Here is a 25,490-nt window from a genome sequence, read left to right on the forward strand (position 1 = left end):
TTTTAAGGAACCAAGATTTACATGCGAATGTGGCAATCAAACTGTGCAGCGATGGCAACGTGAGCGGAATAAATCAGGCGACTTGTAGAGGTGGATGGAGTTTAAAAGTCGCTGAAAATACATAATAATAAAATGTTTGCCTTCGCCAAGTGCAACGCAGTCGAAGAGTCGAAAAAAGGGGGGAGGGGTCAAGAAGGTTGTGTACTAAAGCCATAAATGGGGGCTGGCAATTTCCGTGCGGCGAGTTGTGAAAAAAGCGAAAATCGGAAGGGAAAGTGGGTGCAAAAGTCGAAGTGACTGGCTATGCCATCATTTCCGGCAGCCATTGATTGGTCCGGAAGAAGGGGCTCTGAAAGCCAGTTGTGCCTGGGTAAATTCAATGTAATTGATAAGCGAACTTTGTCGGCAGATAGACAGCAATGAACAGGGGGTCCCTTTTCACACACACCTAATGTATACACTGTGCTCAAAGACTTTGAGCAAACACAGAAGCATACAAGGGTGCTTCAAATTTGTACAGAGTAAAAAAAAATGACCAGCAATGTTATTCGTTTTGCTGAAATTCCATAAGAATTTGGCCTTGATAATTGGCTTAATACTTTGATGTGTACAAATAGAAAACGAAAGCGAAAAACTACCCTTTTTAATATAAATTTGGCAGCATTTGATAGTAAAAATTATGCTTGCTTGTAGACCAGTGAAAATTAAGTTTATACTTGAAATTTTTTTCTGTTTATGAAAATTTTATCAACCTACATTTTTTCTAATTGATATTACATGTCTTATGAGTCATTTTAATAAACAAAATTAAGACCACTACACAACACTTTAAACTTGAAATAAAATGTATTAATTTAACAGATGTATTCTAACTGACATTACACTTAAGTTTTTTTTTGGTCACCCAAAGCCACACACACACACACTTGTGCAGAGACACTCATTTAAGAAAACAATGGCGGCTCAGTTTGTGCGGCAATTGAGTTTTTCTTCTAGCCATCTGCCTTAGTCGTCTTTGTTTTCCTTTCGGATTTTCTCGGGGTAAAATCTAAGACGCTTAGTCGGTTTTCGTATTTAACTAGTCCAACGATATCTTTTCTTTTTAGCCAGTTCTGCTGGGATTTCGGGCCACTCCTTTCATCGCTATCGCACGCTCATTAGCCGCAGTCTTCGAGTCAATTTTGGTGTCACTTTTTGCCTTTTGCCAGAAGAGTGCCAGCAGAGAGCCTTTGTTTGCCTTCTCCACTTGACTTAACTCACTGTGGGCTAATTTCCAGTTTCATTTGATCATTATTATAATTATTATGTGTTTGTTTTTGACAGTATTACGGTCATAATGGCAGGAAAGTTGTGGTGGAAGGCAAATTCGCATTTGCGCTCATAAATAGGCAATGAATTTTTATGATGTTACTGACGATTCCAAAAAACCGGAAACTGGAAGTAAAAGTTGTTGAGTCTTTTATTTTAAGAAGACTTCTTTGATTTCAACTTTTAAACGCCAAATATAACACTATTTTTATTATTGCCCACAAGATACTCTGGTCTACAAGTTTTACTTCAAATTTTTAGATGAATTATATAAATTGTCAGTAAATCATACACATTTCTTGCCAAGATATGTTTGGCTGCCTTAAAAGTAAGCAATACGATTTTTGTTACAAAATTTATTCTCTCAGATGAATTATTGGCAAGCAAAAAACAATTTGGTAATCGCAAACTAAACAAATAAATTACATTTTTGCTATATCTCACACAGATTGTGCCAATTAAAGTGTTAAGTATTTAAGGTCTTACGCCAGCTGAGTTCCATTAACTCACCAGCTCACACATGCTGCATATGAAAGTTTTTCAACACTACGAAACAATAACTCATTTATTTCAGCCAGCAGCAATTGTATATTCTGGCACTCCCAGTTGGCCTGCCAAACTATCTCTCTCTCTGGTTCTTTGCATCCAGTTTGAGGCATTGTAACGATTTAAAATCCGGTGCCACAAAAATATGGCAACTGGCAGCTGGCACATGGGAGCACACTGGGGCGACCTCCATGGCCACAAACCTGTTTCGCATTCGCATATAAATGATTTTGATAACGCGCACTGACATTTTGTGACTTCATTACTCTAAAATTCAAATTATTCCGACGAACAATGGGATTCGGCAAATATGTACAAACAGTAAAAGAAAAACACCGAAAGTGGGTCAGACTGTGGCTGACAATAAGTTTTATTAGCTCTCCAGACGCCGACTGAAAAAATAGGGGGATACAAACTTTTGTATGTGTACTAGGGTAGTTCGATTTGAGGGCTCAAAAACAAAATTAAATTAAAAAAAAAAGCGACACAAATGCTTTAATCTCAAAACAACAAAATTAAATAATTTTGAAAAAGGATTAGGAATAATTATTTAAAATGGCTACAATGGTTATTATCCCAAAACAAGATTATTTTCATTTTGCAAATGTGGATGGTCAAAAGTGATTTTACACGTATAGTTTCTAGGACATTATTGCTTAGAATTGTCCACAGATTAAGTTCCGCCCACTTTGTTGCGTCCAAACAAATCGACCCACCCTAATGTGTACATTTTGTTGTACAGGCATGTTACGCATACGCCACGTATGCAAATCAGAAATTTCGGACTGCTCGCCTGCTCTTCCGCCTGTCAAATAAAGAATGTTGTGCCACTGACGAGGCGAAGCTGCTGTTGATAAGGGTTTTCGCAGGCAGAAAAACCCACGAAGACTGGATTAACTAATGCGAATGGCTCACGTCAAAGGCACTTTCCCAGTTCATCGAGCACACAGACACTCGGTATAATTTATGACTTGAAATTTATATCATTTCTTTTGAGACAGACAATTGCCAAGACACTAATAAAATTTATTTCTTGTATATAACTTATGAAAGGCAATATGGCGCGAAAACTTAATGAAAAATGGTTGCTCAGCAGTGCGACTGAAACGTGTTTGGTCTCCATTGCCCTCAAAAAAAAAAACACCTCCCTTTTGGGCAAGCAGCTGTGACCAAGTAATAACCCGGGGGCGTGGCTAAACGTGCAGCAAAAAACTTTTTACATAATTTTTCTCCACTCATTTCTTGTGCCTTCCAGTTTTTGTGTGTGTCGCAATATCCACTGAAATTTTTATAAAGCTGATGTTCAGCTTACGGAGTAAAGCCAAAACGGAAATCCTTAGTTTCCTTATGACAACGACATCCTGGCACACAAGCCAAAAAAGGAAAAAAACCAGAACCAGTGGGAAAGTTTCGCTGGTGGAAAATTTTTTATTAGATTGCATTGCAGTCACTTAAAGCGTGGTATCGCAGTCTAGCCTCAAAACTTGCCCTTGGCAAATTACCGGCTTCCGACGCGATCCATTTTTACTCTTTGCCGGAAACGATGGCATATTGGCCATCGATATCGTGCTCTTGGGTTATTAATTGACATTGCCCTCATTGGTTGTTCAACTGCATTTCGCTTTCGGCCCTTCAAACCGCTCATCTATATTAATCAACTGAAAAGTCAGATTGAACATTTTTAACACCATAAATCATGTTGTGGCGGCGTCGAAAGCAAACTTGCCAACTTTTTGGCAAAACTAAACAATATGAGAATATAAAGTGGTGTTGCTGCTTCATTCCATCTGCTGAAGTGAAAATCAAAATATTTGCCAAACTTTGTTTCGGCAAAGTCATCAATAAGCACACAGCATCAACAGATAACAACCATAAATAAGACTATGAGGAAATCGAGTTTTGGCCAGCCGAAGTTTGGAACTTTCTTTTAAAAACTAGCTACAAAAATGTTCACAATTAGGTAATATTATATAAATTATTATTTTTAAATTTATATATTTCAAAGTAAGCTAAAATTCAGTTTAAACATTATTTTGGATGATCCAATTAAATTCTATTTTAATGTCTTAATATTTTAATGTCTTAAAATTCAAAATAGTAAACTATTTTTTTTTGCATTTTAAATTTCAAAAATGTTGTGGTACCGTCTGTGTAATATTTATTTCGTGTATTTTGTATGTCTTGTTGACAGCTATTGTTTGGATATTCTCCAACAATAACTCAAAGATTTGAATATTGATGTTCATATACATCACCCTAAATTCAGTGTTTTTATTTTCTTGGCTTATAAATTAAGAATGTGTTAATTTTTATGATATTTAAGGAAGCTTAAAATATGTTTTCGTTTTAAATCTTTAATATAAGCTAATAAAGTTAACAAGTTTATTTATTTTGTATGTGATATTGACAGCAATTCTTCGGATATTCTTCAACTCCTAACTCGCTTTAAAAAGTGTTAAACTTGAGCTTGATCGTTTAACAAACTTAAACTGCTCACCTCTCAAAAATATGCGTTTGGCAGTTTGCCAACTTCCAAAGTAACTTATCCAACCTTCGAAAGGGCAAAACAGGAAAATATGAAATTCCTTTTGAAAACTTGTATCAAAAACCAAAGCCCCCAAAGTCACCACGGACTCTGTCCCTTTCCTTGGGCTAAGCCAACTGCTCTCTGTTCTCTGGTCTCTTAACAATTTTCATGTATTTTACCCAAGTGTATAATGTAATTTGGTTTGACTTCAGAGCAGTGACAAGTTGCAAAATTTCGCAACATCGATATAAATTCCATCTTGATCAACGTCCGCCTATTTGGGCCATGTGGCCCATAAACGAAGCCATCGACATGGCCAGTCATACATATAGTATCTTGGGGGCCAGATGGTGGTGGCCCTCCGTCTCGAGAATGGGAATTGCCCGTAATAAAAAGCATAAAAGGGATCTCCGCAAATTGGAAACTCTGTTGCAGTTTTTATGTGACCAAGCCCATCATCTCTCTGTCGCATTGCAATTTGGGGCATTGTCTTCCATCTGGGGCTATGGCTATGCGGTTCATTAGACGTAATGAAACTGAAGTGCAAGTTCCCTTTTTATGGCCACTGGAGGCATAGTTGCCATTAATATTAATCACACTAAAGCAGTTTAAGTTATTCAAAAAGTCATCCCGGAAACTGTAAACTACGATTACTGTCCATCTTGGAAGGGGTCTTATTGGGGTTGCATTTTTATTGGCATAATGTTATTCACTTGTGTCAGACCACCTGGGATACAAATATGAGTTGGGTCAGCTCGTTTTTGTGCTCGCAGTTATTTAATTTCATATGCAAATAAGCTTGTAATTTTGTAGCAAACATTTTATTTATTTTATTTTTTATATCTAGGGTTACCAGTTTAACATATATGTTTCTACTTATACATAAATGTACCAGTCAAAAACAAAAGTAATAAATATAAATTTCAATAAATTTGTTTTTAACATATTCGAATTTAAGCAAGGGGATTACATATTTTACTTAAATCAGTCAGTAATATTACAACTATTAATTTTTCCATTGTTCCATTATTCTAATCATTTTCATTAAAGTTTAATACCTAATACTGCTACACTTTAACATTTAATATAATTTCTCCCCACCAACTAAACTCAGCTTAGTGCCAGTGAAAGAAACACCTTTTAACCCCTTCTTTAACACCCTCAAACCAACTAAATGTAGGCGGCAGTGCATGACAAGAGCGCGAAATGCGTAACAACTCTCATGGCATTTGCAAATGTCGAAAATTTTCAAAAGGCAAACCGGCTTATTGCCGCTTGAGAGCACCTCCCTATTTTGGCACACATATTCAGACTAAATAAAAATCAAAATGGCAACTATGCAAGATTAAAAAACAGGTTCACACTAATAACTTCTAAAAAAATATTCCATTAAAGTATATATAAAGCAAGAATATATATTTTAAAGTTATTTTTATTCAAATCAAAGTTAGTTTCATATTTTAAATTTACCCTTTTATGTATATAAATATTTCAAGGTCTTATTATATTTGAAAGCCAAATTCATATCACATAATGGAAAACAGAAAGTTTAAAATTTCCTGGTGCACCGAAAATATATGATAACATGTGCTGTTGGTAGATACTGCATTTCCCCAAAGGATGCTGAACGGTGTTACGCTTTAAATCCCTAAAATGGAATCTTAGATGAATTATTGCCTGCCAAGGTGTTGTCTGTTTGCCCATAATTTCCCGGTGCCATCACCACACGGCGATCCCTCGAAACTTCCATAGCTTTTCGGGTCTTTCAACGGACGACGACATAGTTTGCACATGCTTGTGAATGACAATTTGGCATATTTTCGCCTTTTATATGGGCTGGGCAGCCGGCTTTCGGTCCATCCTGGTCTTTGCTTTAAGGAAACAGCTGCCAACTAGATTTCGCATTCGTTTTTTTGGGGCAAATTTGAAGGATGTGATGGGGTAGCAATGGGATTGTTGTGGTTGTTGGCCGGCTCTTAAATTGTGCGCCAGAATTCCAACTATGTGTTTGACTGGGCCAACAGCCCAGTTCTCCTGGCATCATCACATCCCAAGCCAATTTTTTATACCCTTGCTAGGGTATTCAAAATTTCAGTCCAAACTTTGCCACTGAGTCGAGGAGGGATTTCCGACCCTGAATTAAAATGAAAATTATAACATTAGACTAGCCCTATTTGTGCCCTTTTTTCTTAAAAACTAGGCAAAAAGCCTTAAAAATCAACATTATTTCAACTTGGAAAAGAACATGTATAATTAATATGATTTAACTTTGTTCCAATTATTTAATTACGTAGTTTTATAGATTATAAATATGTCTATATTTTATTTTTGTAATAGCAGCAAGGGCTTAAAAGCATCGGTTTGCTTAGTTTTCTGTTTCTGACTGTTTTTCTTTGGATGAGTCTGGAATCTGATATCTGGTGGATAAATCTGGGCTCAGACTTGTTTGCTGGTATGCATTCCATGTACTCAAACTTGCAGCTAACAATCAAAGTCATGTTGACGTTCAATTTGGTCGCTGCTGATTTGTGTCGTTGAAATTTTTCCTTTTCCTCTTTTTTCGGCCTTTTTTGGTTTTCCCCCTTTTTGGTTTTCCCCTTTTTTGTGTTTTTTTTTCTTTTGGAGCTGACCTCGTTCTTGGCCCTGTCCAGTTACGCAACTACTATACTTTTTCCGCATTTTTTTTCTTGTTGTGCGGGTGTTTTTCCACTTGCGCTGCTTTATCCAGGGCGGACGAAAAAAAATTGTTTACCCGTGATTTATGGCGCGGAATTTGTGCTTACGTGGCAATGCAGCAGCAGCAACTGCTCTTCAGCTCATCAGCTCTTCAGGTCTTCACCTGGTGCCAAAGCCCTTTAGCCCGTCGTCATGTCAGATCTGCTAATGCCTTGAAAAATTCGCTCACTTCCGGGATCATTTGTTTGGGCTAAGGATTTCATTTCGTGTGCCCACTTGGCATTTTCCGGTATTCACCCATCATCTGTTTACTTTACACTCTTGGACATTCACAATTGGTGCTTTGGTGTGTTTACAGCTTAAGCTGAACGAACATCGTAGTTAACTTGTTACATTATAATACCTATAAAATTCATGTACTCATTTAGTATTTAAAAAAGTTGGAGTTGATCTAAACGAATATCGTAGTAAATTTGTTACATTAATATATTCGAAAATTCATTTTATTGCAACGTTTTGTACACTTTAGATAACCTCAATGTACCTTTTTAACTGCTACTTGTGCTAATTTTATTATTTCCTTTGAAATTCAAGTCGTTTTAAATATTTTTTCCAAAATGTATTGTAAAATACGAACTAGCAATGGTTTTTGATTACTGAATATTAAAAAAAAACATATATAATATATATGAACGATATTTATTTATATTATTATTAATTATTTCAGTTAGTTCTTTTGATCTTAGAGTTATTATAATTTAGTTGATACCTTTTAATATTATCTGGTTTTGATTCCTTTAATTATAATTCAAGCAATGCGTGACACTGCATTGAAAATCAGTTAAATTATACATTTGAAGTGGCTTACGTTTCTAGTGCCAGCTAACTGCGAAAGAAATACATTTCAAGGTCTTTATTTATGCAGGCGATGGGATTTATGGACCTCAACCGAACCGGCGATTATCATAATTCATTGTTTGGCCAAATAGGAGGCGCAAATGTTTATGGCCGGGCCAACTGGCATCATTTATCAGCTGCAAGCCAAAGCCACTTAATGGCAGCGGCTGCCACGCCTTTTTTCTGCATAAATCTACCCACCGCCCATCATTTCTCCGCCATTTCTCCAGTGTTCCCCAGTTAGTCGGCTCAAAAGTCAAACCGCAAACTGAGATTTAAGCATATAAAACAGAGCATTATTTGCAGGCGGTAACTGCTAATGCAGGATTTTAAGTGGAAGTGAATAAGGCGCAAAAATAGTTGGAGTGGGCAAAAGCAGAAGTACGCTCTTCATAAATCTAGGCAAAGCACATTAAAATATTTCAAAGATTCGCGCGCAAAAAAAAAAAAAAGGATAGGAAAACCAAAGCTAGGTTAAGCGGCTGAGGCTGCATTTGAACAAAATGCTGAGCGTTGGAAAAATGTAAAAGAAATACACAAGATAATAGAAATGCAATGCTCTGGAAAAAAAACGAAAACAGCAACTGCCAGCAGTGCAAAAAGAAACGGGGAAAACACACGGAAAAATGTGGGGAAACTGCTGAAAGAATCCGAGCAACTAAATTTCGAAATAACTTGGTTGTGAGTGCATGTGTGTTATGCACACAATGGGCTGGCTCGATTCTTTCACAACTTAAATTGAGTCTCTGATTATAGAGAGAAAGCTTTTGAACTATTCCAAGTATTATGCTTTTATTCCAAAAAAACTTAAATATTAAAGATGTAAAACTTTTCAAGAATTAAATGTTATATAATTAAGTAACAACCATATCTCTAGTTTGATCAATTTAAAAAGTAAATACATTTTTGATTTGAGGTTTTTAGGTAGAAATTCTAACATTTTTTAACGTTTCTATGGGCTTAAATAAATGATTAATAATTATTTTAGTTATATACTTTAGCGAAAGAAAAGCTTACATTTTATAATAAATTTATTATTTGAAATCATTTTTTTAATGTTTTAAAATTTTGGTTATAGGAGAAATCGTTTAACACAAATTACAAACTAATGGTAGTTTTATTTTGGCCCAATTTTCAAGCTGTTTGTTCATTAAACAACTGCCGATAAATTGCGAGGGATTCGCACAACCTATGAATTATGAATTAGGGAAGTTTCACTGTTTGATGTATGTGTTGCTCGACAATATCCATTTGAAAATGATTTACGCGCTAGCACAAACGCTTAGAAGCGCATTATTTGAATGGCGGCTGCGGCAAACAATGGCATTGTGTGCCACTCTTTGCTATGGAAATTGCAACCAGAATAATTGACAGCATTTCTGTGTTGCAGTGGTAACTCATTAAGGCGAATATCATGTAGGTGTCTGTGGTCTTGCCTCCCGGCCTGATCACTCTAACTAACGGCCACTGTAGGCATATACCATATGCGAAATGAAATTTGCGACATGCATATGGAATTTGGAATCGCTTAAGTGTCAACTGCGTGGCAGTATTTTGAGCGGTTTATCGTTTGTCTTTTTATGCCTTACGGGCCTACAAATACCCCAGTTTTCGAGGAAAATCCTTGCACGTACTCGACAAGTTTATGCTGAATGACACCTCAAGAGAAATCTGCGTAAATTGGGCAAATTACAATAAATTGTCACATTCAAGTGCTCCAGTACTTGCGAATAATAAGGCCATAAAATGTTGCCATTTGATGGTATCCTATTGCACCCAAAAAAAAACTTAAAGTGTCTTGAAATTAAACTACAGACAGTATTCAATATTTACTTTTAGTTTCATTTCTATACTGAAGAGTCTAAAACTCTAGTCTTAGGCCTGATTTTTAAACCACATAAGTTTTATTTTGATCCATTTGTGGCACAAATTTAATACGCATCTTATTGTTACATTTTTCACACCCAACAGTTCAAAATTCATGTAACAATAGTTTAGTTTGTATGAAAAAGTTTGTTTTGCTATGGCAAAATCAAAAAAACCACATCTAAGCTGTGCGGATGGAAATGTAGATGTTGCTTTGAGGACATTAACTAACCCACAAACTGGACTTTGACCATATAAGCCAGATAATTGTGGTGAATATTCAAAAAGCGACTTGAAATATCTCTTCGTTAATGATGGCCCCCAGCCTTTAAGGACATAATTAATGATCAAACGAATTTCGGAGAGGCCATTCCTTAAATTCATATTTCTGGTTAATGAAAAAATTTATGCCAGGTTAATTAATTTTAACGCGCAAAGGCTTTCGCTTCGGTTGACAAACGACAGGCAATAACAGCAACAATGTGAAGTAATAAAAATGCGGAGAACAAATGCTTGTATATAGTAATTACCAAGTGGTTTTCCATGTTTTCCCAGCGACCTTGTGCCCAGAGCAGTTAATGGAGGGTACAAAAAAAAAGGAAAAACCGAAAATCGACGCAAGAAGAGGAAAATGGTCGACAGCTGGAGTTGAAAATTTGATGTCGTAAATCACACACGTAAATTGTGACAGTCGTTAGTTTTAACTCTCGAATGACATTCTCATCTTGCGTTTATGTTTGTGTTTATGCCGAGTTATGGCACCCGCTCTGCCAAGTGTCTGGCATTTATCACGTGGATCCGCTTAAATATGCGATACCCTAATCTATGACAATTAAAACTTATTTAATTGAACCAATTAAAACGGAGATAAAATCCTGGAAAAATGGTTTTTATACGTAAAAGAAATACACTTAAAACAGGAAGATCCGATTTTTATGGGACATTTGGGTTCACAACAACAACAAAAAAATACATTTGGGCCGGTTTAGAGAATATCAAAGTTTTACGAAGTTTGAAAAACTTAAATTTATTTAATTTTAAATTTAAATGGTATGCACTTTTTTTTAACTGAACAAATCTATACACATTTGAAAAACTTAAACTAAAATATTGACCTTTTTTATACAAATAAATTAAATTCAGTCCAAAACATTGTTAAGTTTAAATAAACATAAATTTTATTTTATTCTTATTTGAACAATATAATTATAACCTTGCAGAGGGTATTAAAATTGTTTTTTTTTTTGGTTCTTCGACATATAGTAATGGTTAAATAATTCAGAATTACGGTTTAAATTTAAAAAAATCGGACGACTATATCATATAGCTCCCATAGGAACAATCGGTAAAAAAATACAACAAAAAATTATAGCTTTGTTGTTTTTTAATTTTCTTTTTAGTTCTTCGACATATAGTAATGGTTAAATATTTTAGAATTACGGTTTGCAATAGCTGCAAGGGTATATGATCTTCGGCTTGCCGAAGTTTGCTTCCTTTCTTGTTTATTTCCAATTTAATTGGTTAACATAAATTTTAAATATATATGAATTAAAATATATTTTAAAGCAATGGGTTTTAAACAACATTTCTAGTTTGTTTCCATCTCAGTATTGATTGTTCTTTAGAATGTGTACCTTTTTAAAGCCAGATGTGTGACCTAAAAAACAGAAACAAAACAAATTAATAAGCGACAAAGGATTGTTACGAAAGAGCAACTTTTGCCCCTTTCAGTGGGATTTGGTTGAAAAGTTTTTCTCCTGTAATGAAAAATGTGATTTCCAAGAACAAAAACTATAAATATGAAAATACATACCTGCAGGAAACCCGCGAAAATTTCATTAGAACATTTTCTTAAAACCAAAGTGTCGTGAAAGTTTCTGGGTCGTAAAGCGTAGAAATGTGTGTGAGTTTTTGGGTTTTGTATTTATATATGTGTATATGTGAGAAAGCAGTTTGTTCCACTTGAAAAGTTAGCAAGGGTCCAAAAAAAAGTTGTAGATTGTTTGGTAATATCTTCTGCCAGCTGCTGTAACCCAAATCATACGATGCTTTGGCCAAATTAACTCTTAAATTTAATCTAATGCCAGACAGCAACAATCAATCAGTCACTCCCTCGATGCATTGATTTTTTATGAAACGAACTTAGGAATCTCATTTAGTAGTTTCCCTTTGGGTGATTGATAGCCTAATTGATTGATTACCTCGATATGTGTCAGTTGCCCCTGGGGTGTGATAATGCCCATTTAAAGTTCATATATTTTTATTATGCTTATGCAAATTTGATTGGAATTGTTTTCACTGACAACACTTTGCATGCGAAATGATGCGAAAGCACAAACAATAGCCCTTGTTATATAAACCGGGGCAGTAAGCAAATATTTCGCTTGCTGTTTAATTAACAAACACATAAATAACTGTCCATGTCTTTGCAGTAAAATTTTATTGAAAACAAACACGCAAAAAATAAAAGGGAATATATACAGAGAATTACAATATTGACTGTGCAAAAATATGTCTCGTTTGAGATTTATCGACGTGTCATCTTTAAAATTACCATCTAATTTGGACTAGATTTCCTTTGTTCCTTTTTTTTTTTAACCAGGTGGGCCAATGAAAAATTCCTGTGTTTAATGCCACAACTAAATGACCATTTAGTGCCATAAATCTGTTTGAAATGTAAATGCTCTGCAGCTTGAGTTTGCATATAGACAGACCCGCATCGAGCTCAGCCCTTTTAAGCTGGGTCACATGGCGTATGCGCAATGCCTTTTCGTTTCATTGCATACTTTGCGGCGCTCCATGTGTAATTAATTACCGATTCTTCTCCCTTTCGGAACTCAAGTGGAAAAACGTTCTCATACTCTTCGGAATCTGCCGCATAAACACCGACATTAATCAAGTTTTGTTGCAATTTAATTTGCCAAAGGTTTCGTTGGGTCGAGATAAATTAGTCGCCATAAATTAGAGGCCAGACCAGACCAGGCTCAGACCACATCCTGCAGCTCATAAGCTGTCAACTTTGGCATAATTGTCAACAGCCTGGCGAAATTGGCACAATCGAATCGAACGCAAGCTAATCGCAGATCGTTTACACTTGAACAGTTTCCAAGAATCGGTTCGACAGCTGGCTCATTGCCAGTCTGCCACACTAAAAAATAAAACGAATGTAAAACTTTACAAATTTAACAGTTAAAATTATAAAAAATAGGTAATTTTACTTTTAAGACAACGAATTACATGTACAAAAATTAATAAAATCGTTGCGTTTTAACTGCGATGTAACAACTAACTTTCATAAACAACAAAAAATAATTTAAAAAAAATATATATAAATTGTTACGATTTAAATTCGTATTCTGCCTCGTTGCCAGTCGGCCACACTCAAACAAAATCTCAATTTAAATCAACAATTTAAAAGTTAAAATCTATAAAAATGCTACTTGTAATATATTACATGTACAAACATAAATAGAAATGTAGCGATTTTAATTGTTAAGTAACAACTAACTTGCTTAAACAAAAAAAAAGTTAAAACAAAAACAAAAAAAAGTGGATTACAATTTGTAATTGTATAAAACTATTTAAATTCCCGAAAAAATAAATCAACAAACTACATGACGATTTCGTAAAATAATTAAGAATTATTTTTATATAAGTTTATTTTTGTGTGCAGTGGTCCTTTTTACTGGGTGGTGGTGCTGGTCGAGGTCAGAGTGCCGTCATTTATCAAATTTAATTACAGTCCTGACTTGGCCAAGTCCTGGTCGCGTGCCCTGTCTTTCCTTTGCCTTTGCCTCCGCCTTGGCGGCTGGCCCATTCGTTCAACTTTGCGCCAGGCTCTCGAAATTAACGCAAATTAATGCAAGCACAGTTGGCCGTTTTTGCTCACGTAGGCAAACTTGGCGACGTGAAGTTTATGCTGCTAAATGTGCTTATTGAATTCGTACATCGCTATCTATGAATATTTGATATTGGTTTTAATAAGAATGCCCAGAACTATTTCCATAATGAATTCTGCTAAAGTTTCTCTACACAAGGAAAAAGTCGTAATGCCGTTTCCATAATGCCAAAGCATGGGCTTCTTAATTGATTTGAAAAATAAGTTTCAATTTTTTAAGATGGTTGTTTATTTGCGTAAAATATAAAAGAGAGGTTTTAATAAAATGTTTAATATTTATCTTTTTAGTTCAATTTTCAAACAAACTTTATTGTTACTTAAATGTATTTAGATCGTCTCTATAAAATATCTGCACATTTTGCTTATAATACTTCAATTTCCATAAGCATTGGCTACTTAGTTAAATCAAAATTAAAATAGATTTTGTATTTCAAAGTGTACATTTTCGAACAATTGTTCACAATGAAATTAATAAAATATCTGTTAGATTGTTCTTTTTCGTTTCTTATTTTTTTCTAGATTTTATTAGTTTTCTATGGCCAAAAAGAACAATCCCCATGCAACAAAGCATCTTGCATCATCATGTTTCCTGACTCATGAGCTCAACTACACAGTTTGACACTGAGCAGGAAAGTGGAGGTCCTGGTCCTAATGGCTTACTCCTATCCACAATTTGGTCCTTAGGCAATAACCATAAGTCCATTGAGGGCACTGCCTGTTCCCTTGAGCTGTCATTTTCGGTGTCAATTACATGTCGACTAGCCAACAGCTGCCGATGCACAAGAGGATTCCATGTAACCATTTTGGAGGAGATGGCAGCCCGTTTAGTCCCCCGTTGAACAAAACCACTACAAATCGTTTGACGGTTCAGAACATGTCTTCGAAGACAAGCAATAAACTTATTTCCCTGAGTAATATATACTATACATAAAGATCTTTTTAGAAAAAGCGTATTGATCTGGACTTTCTGTTTGGTAAGAAAAGTGCAATAAAGTTTCGCGCGGCCCCTATTTTTAGTTAAAGTTAAAAAGACAAACTAAGATAATTTAAGTTTTTATTAAACTAAAATCACACTTTATAGTTTATTTATTAAAGGTACACTGAAGTTTAATCAATTTAGTTAGATACATTTTACATTTACTATGGCTTGTATTATCGCCTTAATGAACAGCTTAAAGTAGGCTTTCATTACTTTTAGCTAAAAAAACGGAGCTACGGCTGGTAACTATCGAATTTAAATTGTACAAACTAACTTTTCATTGTGACAACTTATACACTCAGCGGGCTAGCCCATGTTGCAAAGCAGCTGTTATTATTTAAATGGTAATCTTATGTGGTGCGTAATTTTTGGTTTGACTCTGAAACTCAATAGATTTTCCACAAATACAAGGCTAAATTGTCGGGCAGCCAAAGCCTAAGTTTGTGGCCAAGTGTTGTAATAATAACCAATTCCGGCAGAAGGAGTTTTCCGATCGATACAAGTTTAGAGGGGATATAAATGTACGAACAGGAGGTGGGAAGAGCCGGCGTTGCAATCCATGTCTTGTAGTTTTTATCGCTCTTAAACTTGATTATCCTGTTGGATTTGCTTCCTGCAGCAGAAGTATGTTTATTTGGATACTGCAGTGGCAAACTGCAGCTGCCATTGTTTGCCACATGGACACTGAACACTGGACACTAGAAAACTGGAAACTGGAAACAGAAAACTGAATGCTGTGAGGCATCGACATAATGGCCGGACGATAAGTTCGTTGGACAGGCGCAGCTTTGCCTTCCTTTGTAAATAAATGACAATACATCCGGCTTCCGGTTGTTCGTGTTTGTCGCACGATGTTTGCCATTGTGTGTGCGCAAAAAAAATAAAATGCAATTGTCGTTGCTGCTGTTTGCCATTAGCCCACATTTGCTGTGTATTTCGGTCACTTTCAGTTATCGCCTGTCGGGCTGAAAAATTATTACCTGCCAACCGAAACACGAAATTTGCATTCTGGCTCATAGCTACTATATGGGTATTCATGGTTTGGGTTTTTAATCTTTGGTCTTAAGAAGCCCAGCCCAAATGCTTGTGGCACGTTCGTTTTGCCAGCTCATCAACATTTGCCCCTTTTTCTAGTCTATGGCAACTGTAGCATCTGCGATGTGGGTCAACTGGGCCACCAAAAGGTGAGCCTGACAATGATGAGGGCAATCTAGAGAAACCAATTGAGTATAACACCCTAGTTGAGGCGCCATTTTTTGAGTTGGGCCAACCTCGCTGATGTGACATTTAGATGGACTCGTTTGAACCTTTACTGGAAATATGCTTAGCTTGTCAAGCTTATATTTAGTGCACTGCTAAACAGCGTTTTAAATCCAAGTTTTTTAAATACTAAACAACAGCTTTTTTTTATAAAATTAACAACTACATTTCTTAAAAAATATATTTTAAAATCTAAAAGTTTCATTTACATTTAAAACATATATATAAAAACTTTAAAAAAGGGAGGCACCATTTTAAATCGGATATTTTAACATTTATTAAATATTTTAATATATAATCATGCAATTTAATTTGTTATGCATTTTAATTTAATTTGGAATTTAAAATGTTTGACACAATAACCAAAAATTTTATTTTATTATTTCGTTTTATTATCAGTGTGGCTTTGAACATTCGCAAAAGCATTTTAAAGCCTTACTTCTCGAAAAGCTTTCACCTTTCTTTTATTGTCTGTATAATAAACTAACGATTATTTAAGGGTAATTGAAAATGAGCAATAAAAATATAATTCGATGAGACCGCATATTTACTACAAGCATTTTACGAGCCATTTGGTTTTTTTGGTTTTTGAGCAAATAGGTAAAAATCATTTAGAGCCAGTAAACCCTATTTTGTCCATATATTGCCTGTTTGGCCTTGAGGCAATGTTATTTGGTCTGGACAAGTGTCAATTTAATATTTTTACCACATGGTAAAAGCACTTTCTTGTAAATATTTTGATTCAGAGTCCGTGATTATTAAAAGTTAAGGCTAAAAATGAAGAGGCCTTCGGCATTGATTCACATTTAAGCCAATTTGTCCTTAATTGTAAATAGCACTTACATAGATGATATGTAGACTGGTCTTTGGCCGAATCAGTTTATTGCATTACGTATAGGCCCCGCGGCCAAAAATATATATGCTCAATATGTATACTATGTATACCCGCAAATGGAGAGCTAAATTTTTAAAGGTTGAAGCGTCGTTTTATACAAAATTCCTGCTGCCATGCCACAAAGTGCACTGCCAAAAAGTGTTTTCTCACTACTTTTGCTTTGTGAATCTTGGCTGCTGGCAGGGATTGAACAGGGTTCTCAAAATGGGGGATAGGATGGGGTCGTGGGATTCGCAGTGAGCCGCTGCTGAAAGCCGATGCCTGCTGCATGCCACAGTGCAGAGCGTTCACTCTGGAAGGGGAAAATCAAATTTCAGACATTTTAACATTTTTGTTGCTGGTTTTTCTGGATTTTTTTTGAGGTCTCAAAGCCAGCATTGATGAAATTGCATTTTGATAATGGAGCAAAGGCAACGAGGCTGCACCCTCTCTACAAACAGCAGCGGTCATAATAATAGTAGTGGGACAAACATACCTGTGAAGCATAGGAAAACTTATATCTTAATGTTTAGTTACCAATGAACAAAATTAGGTTTTAAAAACATTTCATATTGTTTTAGCTTTTCGAAAAAAATTAACACAGTTTATTATTTTTTAAATTCACTTGTCAAAATACTCCAGTAAATAATTTAAGAAAGTTAACAAAAATTCTCGTTATCTGCACTTTTGGTTGGAACAAAAATACATTTTTCTTAATTAAAAAATTACCAAATTGTATTTGTTAATACAATTTTTTATAAATAGATTAGAATAATGTTCGTTTGATAAATGTTGATTTTTATATGTGCCAAATTTTGTTTATAGTATAAGCTTCATAAAAAATTAAAAAACATTTTTTAAGTTCAAAACTACTTTCAATTGCTATTTCCACACGCTAAACAACTACTGTTTGCATGACCGCAGCTGTTTATAGAGTAACTTTCTGTGCTCATTCAATGTGGCAACTGAAGCGAACGCGAAAAAGCGAGAGCTGGGGACTGTCACAACACCTGGGCTCAATAATTGAAGTCAATGTTTGGAAAATGCATATGAGAGCCGAAGAAGTTGCTTTGGGCCTCCTTTACGATTTCACTTTCCAAAGAAAACTGTCTTACATTGCACTTTTTCCTGATCACTTTGCTTTTTGTGTGCGCCTCATTGCGTTTTTCTTTTACCGTTCACTTGACTGAACTTCTCACTTTCTTTCATTGTTGGCCAGAAATTTCATTTGAAATTGAATTAAAGCGTTCTTGAATTATTCATTTGTTTTGCAACTTTAATGCCTTTCCGTATTGAGTTATTTTGAATGCAAACGGCGCTTGTCGTTATGATAAGTCACGACTCTGTAATTAATGTCGCAAAAATGTTCAAGTGGATTTCGCAATCAAGTTCGTGACCAGATTCGTTGATGATTTCAATGACGGATGCTGAAAGGATTTATTGAGTTCGACTAGATAAATATTGACGAGGACATTTCAGTTCAAGGATAATGCGGAATAACTGTAAGCCCATTTGCATACCAACTATACCAAAACCATTAATTACCAAAACCAATAAGCCAAACAAATTTTGTTAATACATAGAAATTGTGAAAAATTGTGCATCATTGCAGTGGATTCATGAGGATAAGCCTTTACCCCCGAGCACTTGAAATTTTTATAAATTGCTATGGGACGATGCCTGCACCCTGTCTGTACTCACACACTTACACACAAACACACACACTCTGACAAAACGCACCCACACATGCCCACAGTTCAAAGTTGCCATTGCCACTCATGACGTCGTATCTAGTTTCCCGCTCCTCTTCGTTTTTATACCCTTGAAGTGGGTATTATATTATTGCTAGAACACTTCTCAACCAATACAGCTTTATTTATGAGTACTATCAAGTTTCTTAAGTTTATAACTGTTTTCAAACAAACTTATACAAATTGCTAGAGTTTTTTTTTTGCATAATTTAGAATCAAAATAAAATTTTTTTTTAATAAGTGAATTGTTTTTCTTATATTCAAATTTGAATAAGCAGTCTATTAATTTTGTAGCGCTATTAGCAGAAACAAAATTATTTGTATATTTATATTTTATAAACCATAAGGTTTGACGCAAGGGTTTAATAACTTTTGAAGTAATAACTTATATTCTATCAAATAAAATAATTTTGCTAAAGGGTATTGAACGCTTTTACCCCCTTAACTAGATATACAACCTTGTTTTTCATATTTTCTCCTTTTTTGCAATGGCAGTACTTTCCTGTCATTACCACTTTTTTCCCTTTTTTTTTAGCAACTTGCGTCTTTTAGTTTTTTAGAGGTCCCTTTTTCTTCATTTTGCTGTCACTTGCATGCAAAATTGAAATCATCAACGTCGTCATCAGTCGCTGTCTGCTTGAGTTTGGCTTAGTTTGGGGTGCATAGTGGGGTATACAGTGGGGTATATAGTGGGGTACACGATGCGGGTTCGGGTTGGACGGTTGTTCAAATCACAACTAAGCTGTGGAGATGATATAACTGGCTTAACTGAAAGTAGCGCACTGGCAATGTGGAGGAACTTTTCCACGGCTGTCTCAAGATTATTGCTCTGCTCAACGTTTTTCGTGTTTTCCTTTGGTCCAACTTTTGGCCTAACAACCAAATAACATGCCGAGCTGCATTTGGACCGACGTGCTCGACAGACCATAGCCACGCCCCCTGCCTTTTTCTCCGGCCCCCCTTTGGAAACATTTTTTGTTCGCATTTCATTTTTAAACTAGGCCAGATGCATAAATCTGTGCAAGTGACTCACCAAAGAAGGAAAGCTGAAAGGAAATTAAGTTTGGTGACATTTCGGTGGTACATCAGCCTGATTGCATAATAAATGATGATTATTTAGCATTCGATGTGACTGAAATTCCACTGCTCCTAGTTGAACCTATGTCAGCCATCTGTTTGTCCCCAGTTATTATACCCACATTATCTATATTAGCCACATTACTTCACATAATGAGCTTACCCATTCAACACCCCTTTTAGTGCTTGTGGGGTTACTTAGCCAGGAGGACATAAGCGGCACAAATTATGCACAGACAATGGCAATGAAAACGCAGTGTGTGAACGTTTAGATGCCACATATAATGCGAGGTGTCGTCTCATTTTAATAAGACAACATTTTCCGCAACGTACACACGAAACAAATGAGTCAAAGACTATTAAAAAAAGTTAAATATGGTTTTGATTTAAGTAATGGCTCTAATAAAATTAGCAAATCCGTAGGAAGCAACATATTTTTAATGCATAATTCCTGTTTTTTTAATTTTTCGCGTTTTTGATAAGGGCTTACATTTTAATTTCTTGCCAAAATTTGAAAAACTGAAAAAATTTGGCTGTGAATGCCATTTGATTGGACATTTTATGACGAATCCAACGATGTTTGACAGTCTAACTTTTGGGCGTAATTTCCCAGGCTTTTAATGCAAAAAAAGTTTTTTTTTACGGTGTTTTTGGGTTTTTGGAGAAAAAAGGCACTGTTAAGGCTTACAATATATAGCAATATATACACAATCGGTGTGCAAAACACTTTTTTATGCAAATTTTTTTGCAGCGTGTGGCAAAGTGCAGTGGGAGGTCCATTACAGTGGTCACTATCGCCGGACCTGTTACATAAACAATGAGCTGCCAATGTGCAGTGCCAGCTGCAGACGTCCTGGCTATGTGATGCCATGGTGGCTAAGGCTATAGCTACCAACGGGCGATAAGCACGCAAAGTCGTTAAGTGCTGCGGAATGGCTTAGCCGGGTTTCAGGACCCGGATTGTTGCACATCGCCCTCCCGGCCACTGCCACTGCCACTGCCACACCACTCGGCTCAATCGATTAAGCGGTTTAAGTGCCCCATAAGCTGCCTCGGCTGTCTGCCTTCCGTTGCTTCTTCTGATGCTATTGCTCCTGCGTCCTGCCATCTTGTGGCCTCCTGGTGTGAACACGTGTTTTGTATTGCCTATCCTTGGGCGCAGTGGTTGCATGTTGCAGGTTTGTAGTTGCTGGTGGCAGGTGCATTGTTGTGCGGCTGCGACCAAAGAATAACACTCACTCACACACGCTGCACACCTCAGGGTAATTATTGAACATGTTTATTATTTGCCTAATGGGCCGCAAAGAGCTGGTGTTACCTACTAGGGAGCGCCTTATTATACCCGTTGCTCTAAGAGTAAAGGGGTATATTTTATATGTTGAGAAGTATGTAACAGGTGGTAAAATATCCAATAAGTTTTATATATTTTTATTGAGGATCAAAGATTTAAAGGTCAATTATTGGGCGGTATACATATGTTTAAATTGGTTGGCTAAGTTGGGTTGGTTGGCTAAGTAACGGGTATCTAATAGTCGGGGTCCTCTTCCTTATTTTTCAATTAACTAGATAGTTTAAAGGGGGTGTTTCGAGGGAACAACTAACGTCCTTCCTCCAGGCCCCGGCGACAATCTTTGTCATGTGTGTCCCCTGCTTATGTTGTCGTAAACTTAAATGCCAGCCATATGTATATATATGCTAAAAACCAGCTTGTGCAGTAACTCTAGACTGCAAGTATATTAGGTTGTACGATGTGTTTTATGTTTATTTATTCGTAGTCAGGCAAAAACATAAGGCCCCCTTGTTGAACTCACGAAACCGTCGTTAAAAGAGCATCAAAAGTGGCTTAGACCGCAAAATATTGTTTCCGAATGTGTGAGCGAAATATATAATTTCTTCAGAGCATTCTTACGAAATTACCTAGACATCAAACTGAAAAGCTATTTTAGGGTTTGATTGAAATCTGCTTGGGTCAGCGTGACTCTTAAGATAACCAACTTATGACCTACTTATCATGAAAGGCACTCATATTGATACTGGTTAACTTAATGGCAAATCATTTTGCCAAGAAAACAAAGGTCTCTGCTGCGTCCTAATCCTACTTTTGGAATCCCATCAAGGTCGTAAAAATGTTTATGTTCATACCTATAAATGTCGGTGTCTGTGTTGTGTTATTTAAAGTTTAGGGTCTTCCTAGACTTTTTGTTCCTTATACATTTCGGTAGCTTGTTATTTTTTATTCGTTGCTGCATTAAATTGTTAAATACGCCACCAACTGCGTAAATTATACAGCTTTATGTAAATTATTCGGTTATGCCGGCATAAATTAAATGAAAATTAAATAGCAGAAGGTTAATCAAAGTTTTTTATTGTGTTTTAATGCAATAAACAATTTTGTTAGTATAGAAATTCTAGATAATTAAGCATTTTAATCAGTATAATCAAATACAGAATAATTTAGCAATTTAATCCCAGTTTGTTGAAATCGATTTCAGCATTAAAGTCATCAGGCGTATTTAAAAGGATAATTCGACAAAAATATTGCTGCAATTTATGACATAAAATAAAACTCGAATTTATTACATTAACGGCTATTAAATTGGTGATAAAAACGAAATATACAAATATATATTAAAACTGAATAAATTTTACTATAATGGAGTCCTCATCCTGATTATTTTTATTTGATATTGATTACGAAAGCCATAAAAAGGCATTCCAAATGACATTCATACGCCCTGTTGACCAACAGATTTTTTTTAAATTGACAGTACACATGCATTTGCACTCGGTTGATATTTAATTAAGCTGTCATGAATATGAATCCAAATACCACAATTACGAAATGTTATTTTATATTTCCTGTTCTGCTTGTTTTTTTTTCAGAAATATGTTAGTGAGCTGTCGACTGTTCGCGATTGTGCTACCGAGTGCCAGGAGAAAGGTGAGTTATTGCCATTTTTTGTAAACCACAAGCTAATTAAACTATGTAATTGGGCAGGATTAAAATTTGTTGTGAAAAACCGACTAATTATTTAAATACTGACATCTGCAATTATTGAGTTGTGACCTGAGTTAATTATGAAATATTGTTCTAATTATTTTGTTAGAAATTTGGGAGACACAAACGTACTGCTGCACCGAGGATGGCTGCAATTCCGGCACCCATTTGGCATACTCCGTCATCCTGTTGACCCTGCCCATACTTTCAATGGCCTGGCCCTCAATCAACGATCTTTGGAACACGCGACGTTAAGTGGGTCTTAAGATGAACCAACTTATCTTTGCTCGATTTCTTTAATTTTTATTATTATTTAGCTGCAAGAAAATGTATAAAATTTCAACCGTTAGCATTTATTTTTAGTTTACAAACTAAATTAAAAATATAAACAAAATTCTGTGAACGGGACCTAATCTAACTAAGAAGCGAAAATTAACCATTTAAATTTTTCTTTTCTGTAATTTGTAATCTCATACGATTTCTGATTATATGCGTATGGAAAAATATATAAATTTTTACTACATGTTTGGTACTTATAGTTTGAGCAAAGACTTTATAATACACTATGTTATAGAGTCTTTGGTTTGAGGCTTTGTATTTCTGACTGTCTTCCCAAAAAAAAAACACAAACAGTGTTGGTTAATTATAACGAGGTGTGTAAGATCATTCGAAAGCTTAACTAATTCATATTCACAAGAAATAACAATTGCAATGACAACTTAAATCGTGTTAAAAAAAATATTTAAAAGCAAGCGCATTATAAAATTATAAAAAAAAATATTATATTTAAGATTATGCCAGCTGTCAAAAGTACATAAGAAATCGCAATCATAAAAGAATATCGCCGAATTCGAGTTGATGCATTTCATGAACATACTATTTAAAGTACACCTAAGGTTAAATAACGAAAGTAGAAATTAGATACTTAGCATTCCGTATTCCTTGACACTTGAAAAAGGAAATCACTTTTCAAGAGAGATAGAGGTTTGATTTAAATTTTCACAAGGGTCCGCAAATATTACGCAAATGTCAAAGTCACAGTGAGTTTAATTTGGGGTCTGTGACTTTGCACTTTGGCACAGTAATATTTGCTGGAAGTCTGTTCATTATATGTTGTTCCCTAAGCAAATAACGTCTAGTAAGAAGTTGTTGATTTTTGTTCGAAAAAAAGCAAAACTAATGTTTGTTAAATTCACATGTAAACGTAAGCTTAAGGTCGAACGAATTATGATAATAGTTGCAAACACTTTAGAAAATCGAAGAAGTTCTCACTCCACTGTTCATGAGATTCTAAACTAATATTAAAACTAAAACAACGCAATGATACAAATCAGTTGATATTCACTAATAAAATACTTGTAGCAAAAGTCTAGCTCAGATAGAAACCATTCGGCATAACGTAGGTAAAAAACTAATTAATTAATAGAATTATTTAGAATTATCGAGAGTTTAGTGAACCCGAGTGAATTACCATAAAAGTTCTTAACGATTTTCTTATAGAGCACTTACGCGATTCCATTTTTAATTATTTACAATAATAATATTTTGAACGATTAATACTTATAATCATATAAGATGAACAATACATACGATATATACCTAAAAAGATATAGAGTTTAGGTCTAAGCGCTTTCACTATATTAAAGCAAACGAAATGTGTGAAATATGCAAATGTTAAAAGTTAGTTCCTCGATACCAAAGCAGCTTATATGCTCGTATTTAAAGCTCACATTTGAATAATTTGCATATGATTAAAATTCCTCACCCATTTAATAAAACGTGTAAATCTAATTTTCATTTGAATATATTATAACTACAAATTTTCCCTGATATTTTACCAACTAAAAAGTCTGGCGATCTGTCTGCTTTGGCCACATTTAATGCAATCATTTAATTTTACATTCTCATCGAACACGAAACGAAAAAATTTCAATTGCAATTACAACAACACTAAAAAAAATGTATGTATATGGTATATGTATTTCCAATAAAATTTTAATTTAAATTTTTAGTAACAAACTTCAATAAAACAGTCAAAAAATAAACCAATTTAGTTTTCTTTTTTGTTTTCAAACCAAACAATCGAATTAATGAGCCCCATTGTTCAAGGGCCACCACTCAGCAACTAGAGCGAAGTGCCTCTGACAAACTGAGCCAAAAAAGAGTAATGGCCAAGTTAAGCCTTGGCTGAGAAATATTCCGGAGTTCAACAGGGCAATAAATATTTGTCTCCCCGGGACTTTATTGCCTGAATTGAGGGCTTTCTGCGCTCTTTTCTGCCGACACTTTGTACAAAAACTACGAAACTAAGAAAGAAGGACGAAATTATTTATGGCTCAAATATATTTTTGGCTTGAAATTCAGAAGTGGTGAATTCATCTAATAACACTATTATTCATTGCACATGGTTTCTGTTTTTCTTATAATTTATTTTCATTTATTCAAAATTTGGATTCTAATATCGATCCCAGGACGATGTGAAAAATTATATACATTGTATAGTTTTTTATTTTTTATAAAAGGTAACATAACGATTTTTTGTGGAAATTAGCCGAAGGTCAACATCAGCTAAGAATGCAAATCGATTGACAAGTTTACCGAGGTACTACTTTCAAACATTAAATTAAACCATTTTAGGGATTTTAAGCAAAAAAAAATAACACTAAACTCGATGAGATTTTTTATACTTTTGGAAATAAAACATCAACTCAGAAACCTAAGCGAAAATAAACCAAATCGCATGGTTATTTGAATTTCATGATGTCGGTAACATGTTCTCTTTAGAATCAGCAATATTTAAATTTAGCTCTGTTATTTTATGTGCCCCTAAAAC

The 25,490-nt window shown here is 35.1% G+C and overlaps 1 protein-coding gene across 3 annotated transcripts in view; it reads left to right on the forward strand.

Annotated features, from left to right (window-relative positions):
• The window catches only part of LOC128266324 (uncharacterized), a 34,420-nt gene extending 9,731 nt beyond the window's left edge, over nucleotides 1–24,689 (forward strand). For all 3 annotated transcript variants that reach the window (XM_053002774.1, XM_053002775.1, XM_053002776.1), the window contains exons 3-4: nucleotides 22,543–22,600; nucleotides 22,767–24,689. In XM_053002774.1, coding sequence (XP_052858734.1) covers nucleotides 22,543–22,600; nucleotides 22,767–22,912 — 204 coding nt within the window. In that variant the 3' untranslated portion in view covers nucleotides 22,913–24,689. The remainder of the gene's footprint in view (nucleotides 1–22,542; nucleotides 22,601–22,766) is intronic.
• The last annotated feature ends 801 nt before the right edge of the window (nucleotides 24,690–25,490 follow it).

This window comes from Drosophila gunungcola, chromosome 3R, assembly GCF_025200985.1.
Source record: "Drosophila gunungcola strain Sukarami chromosome 3R, Dgunungcola_SK_2, whole genome shotgun sequence".
NCBI classification, from domain to species: Eukaryota; Metazoa; Arthropoda; class Insecta; order Diptera; family Drosophilidae; genus Drosophila; species Drosophila gunungcola.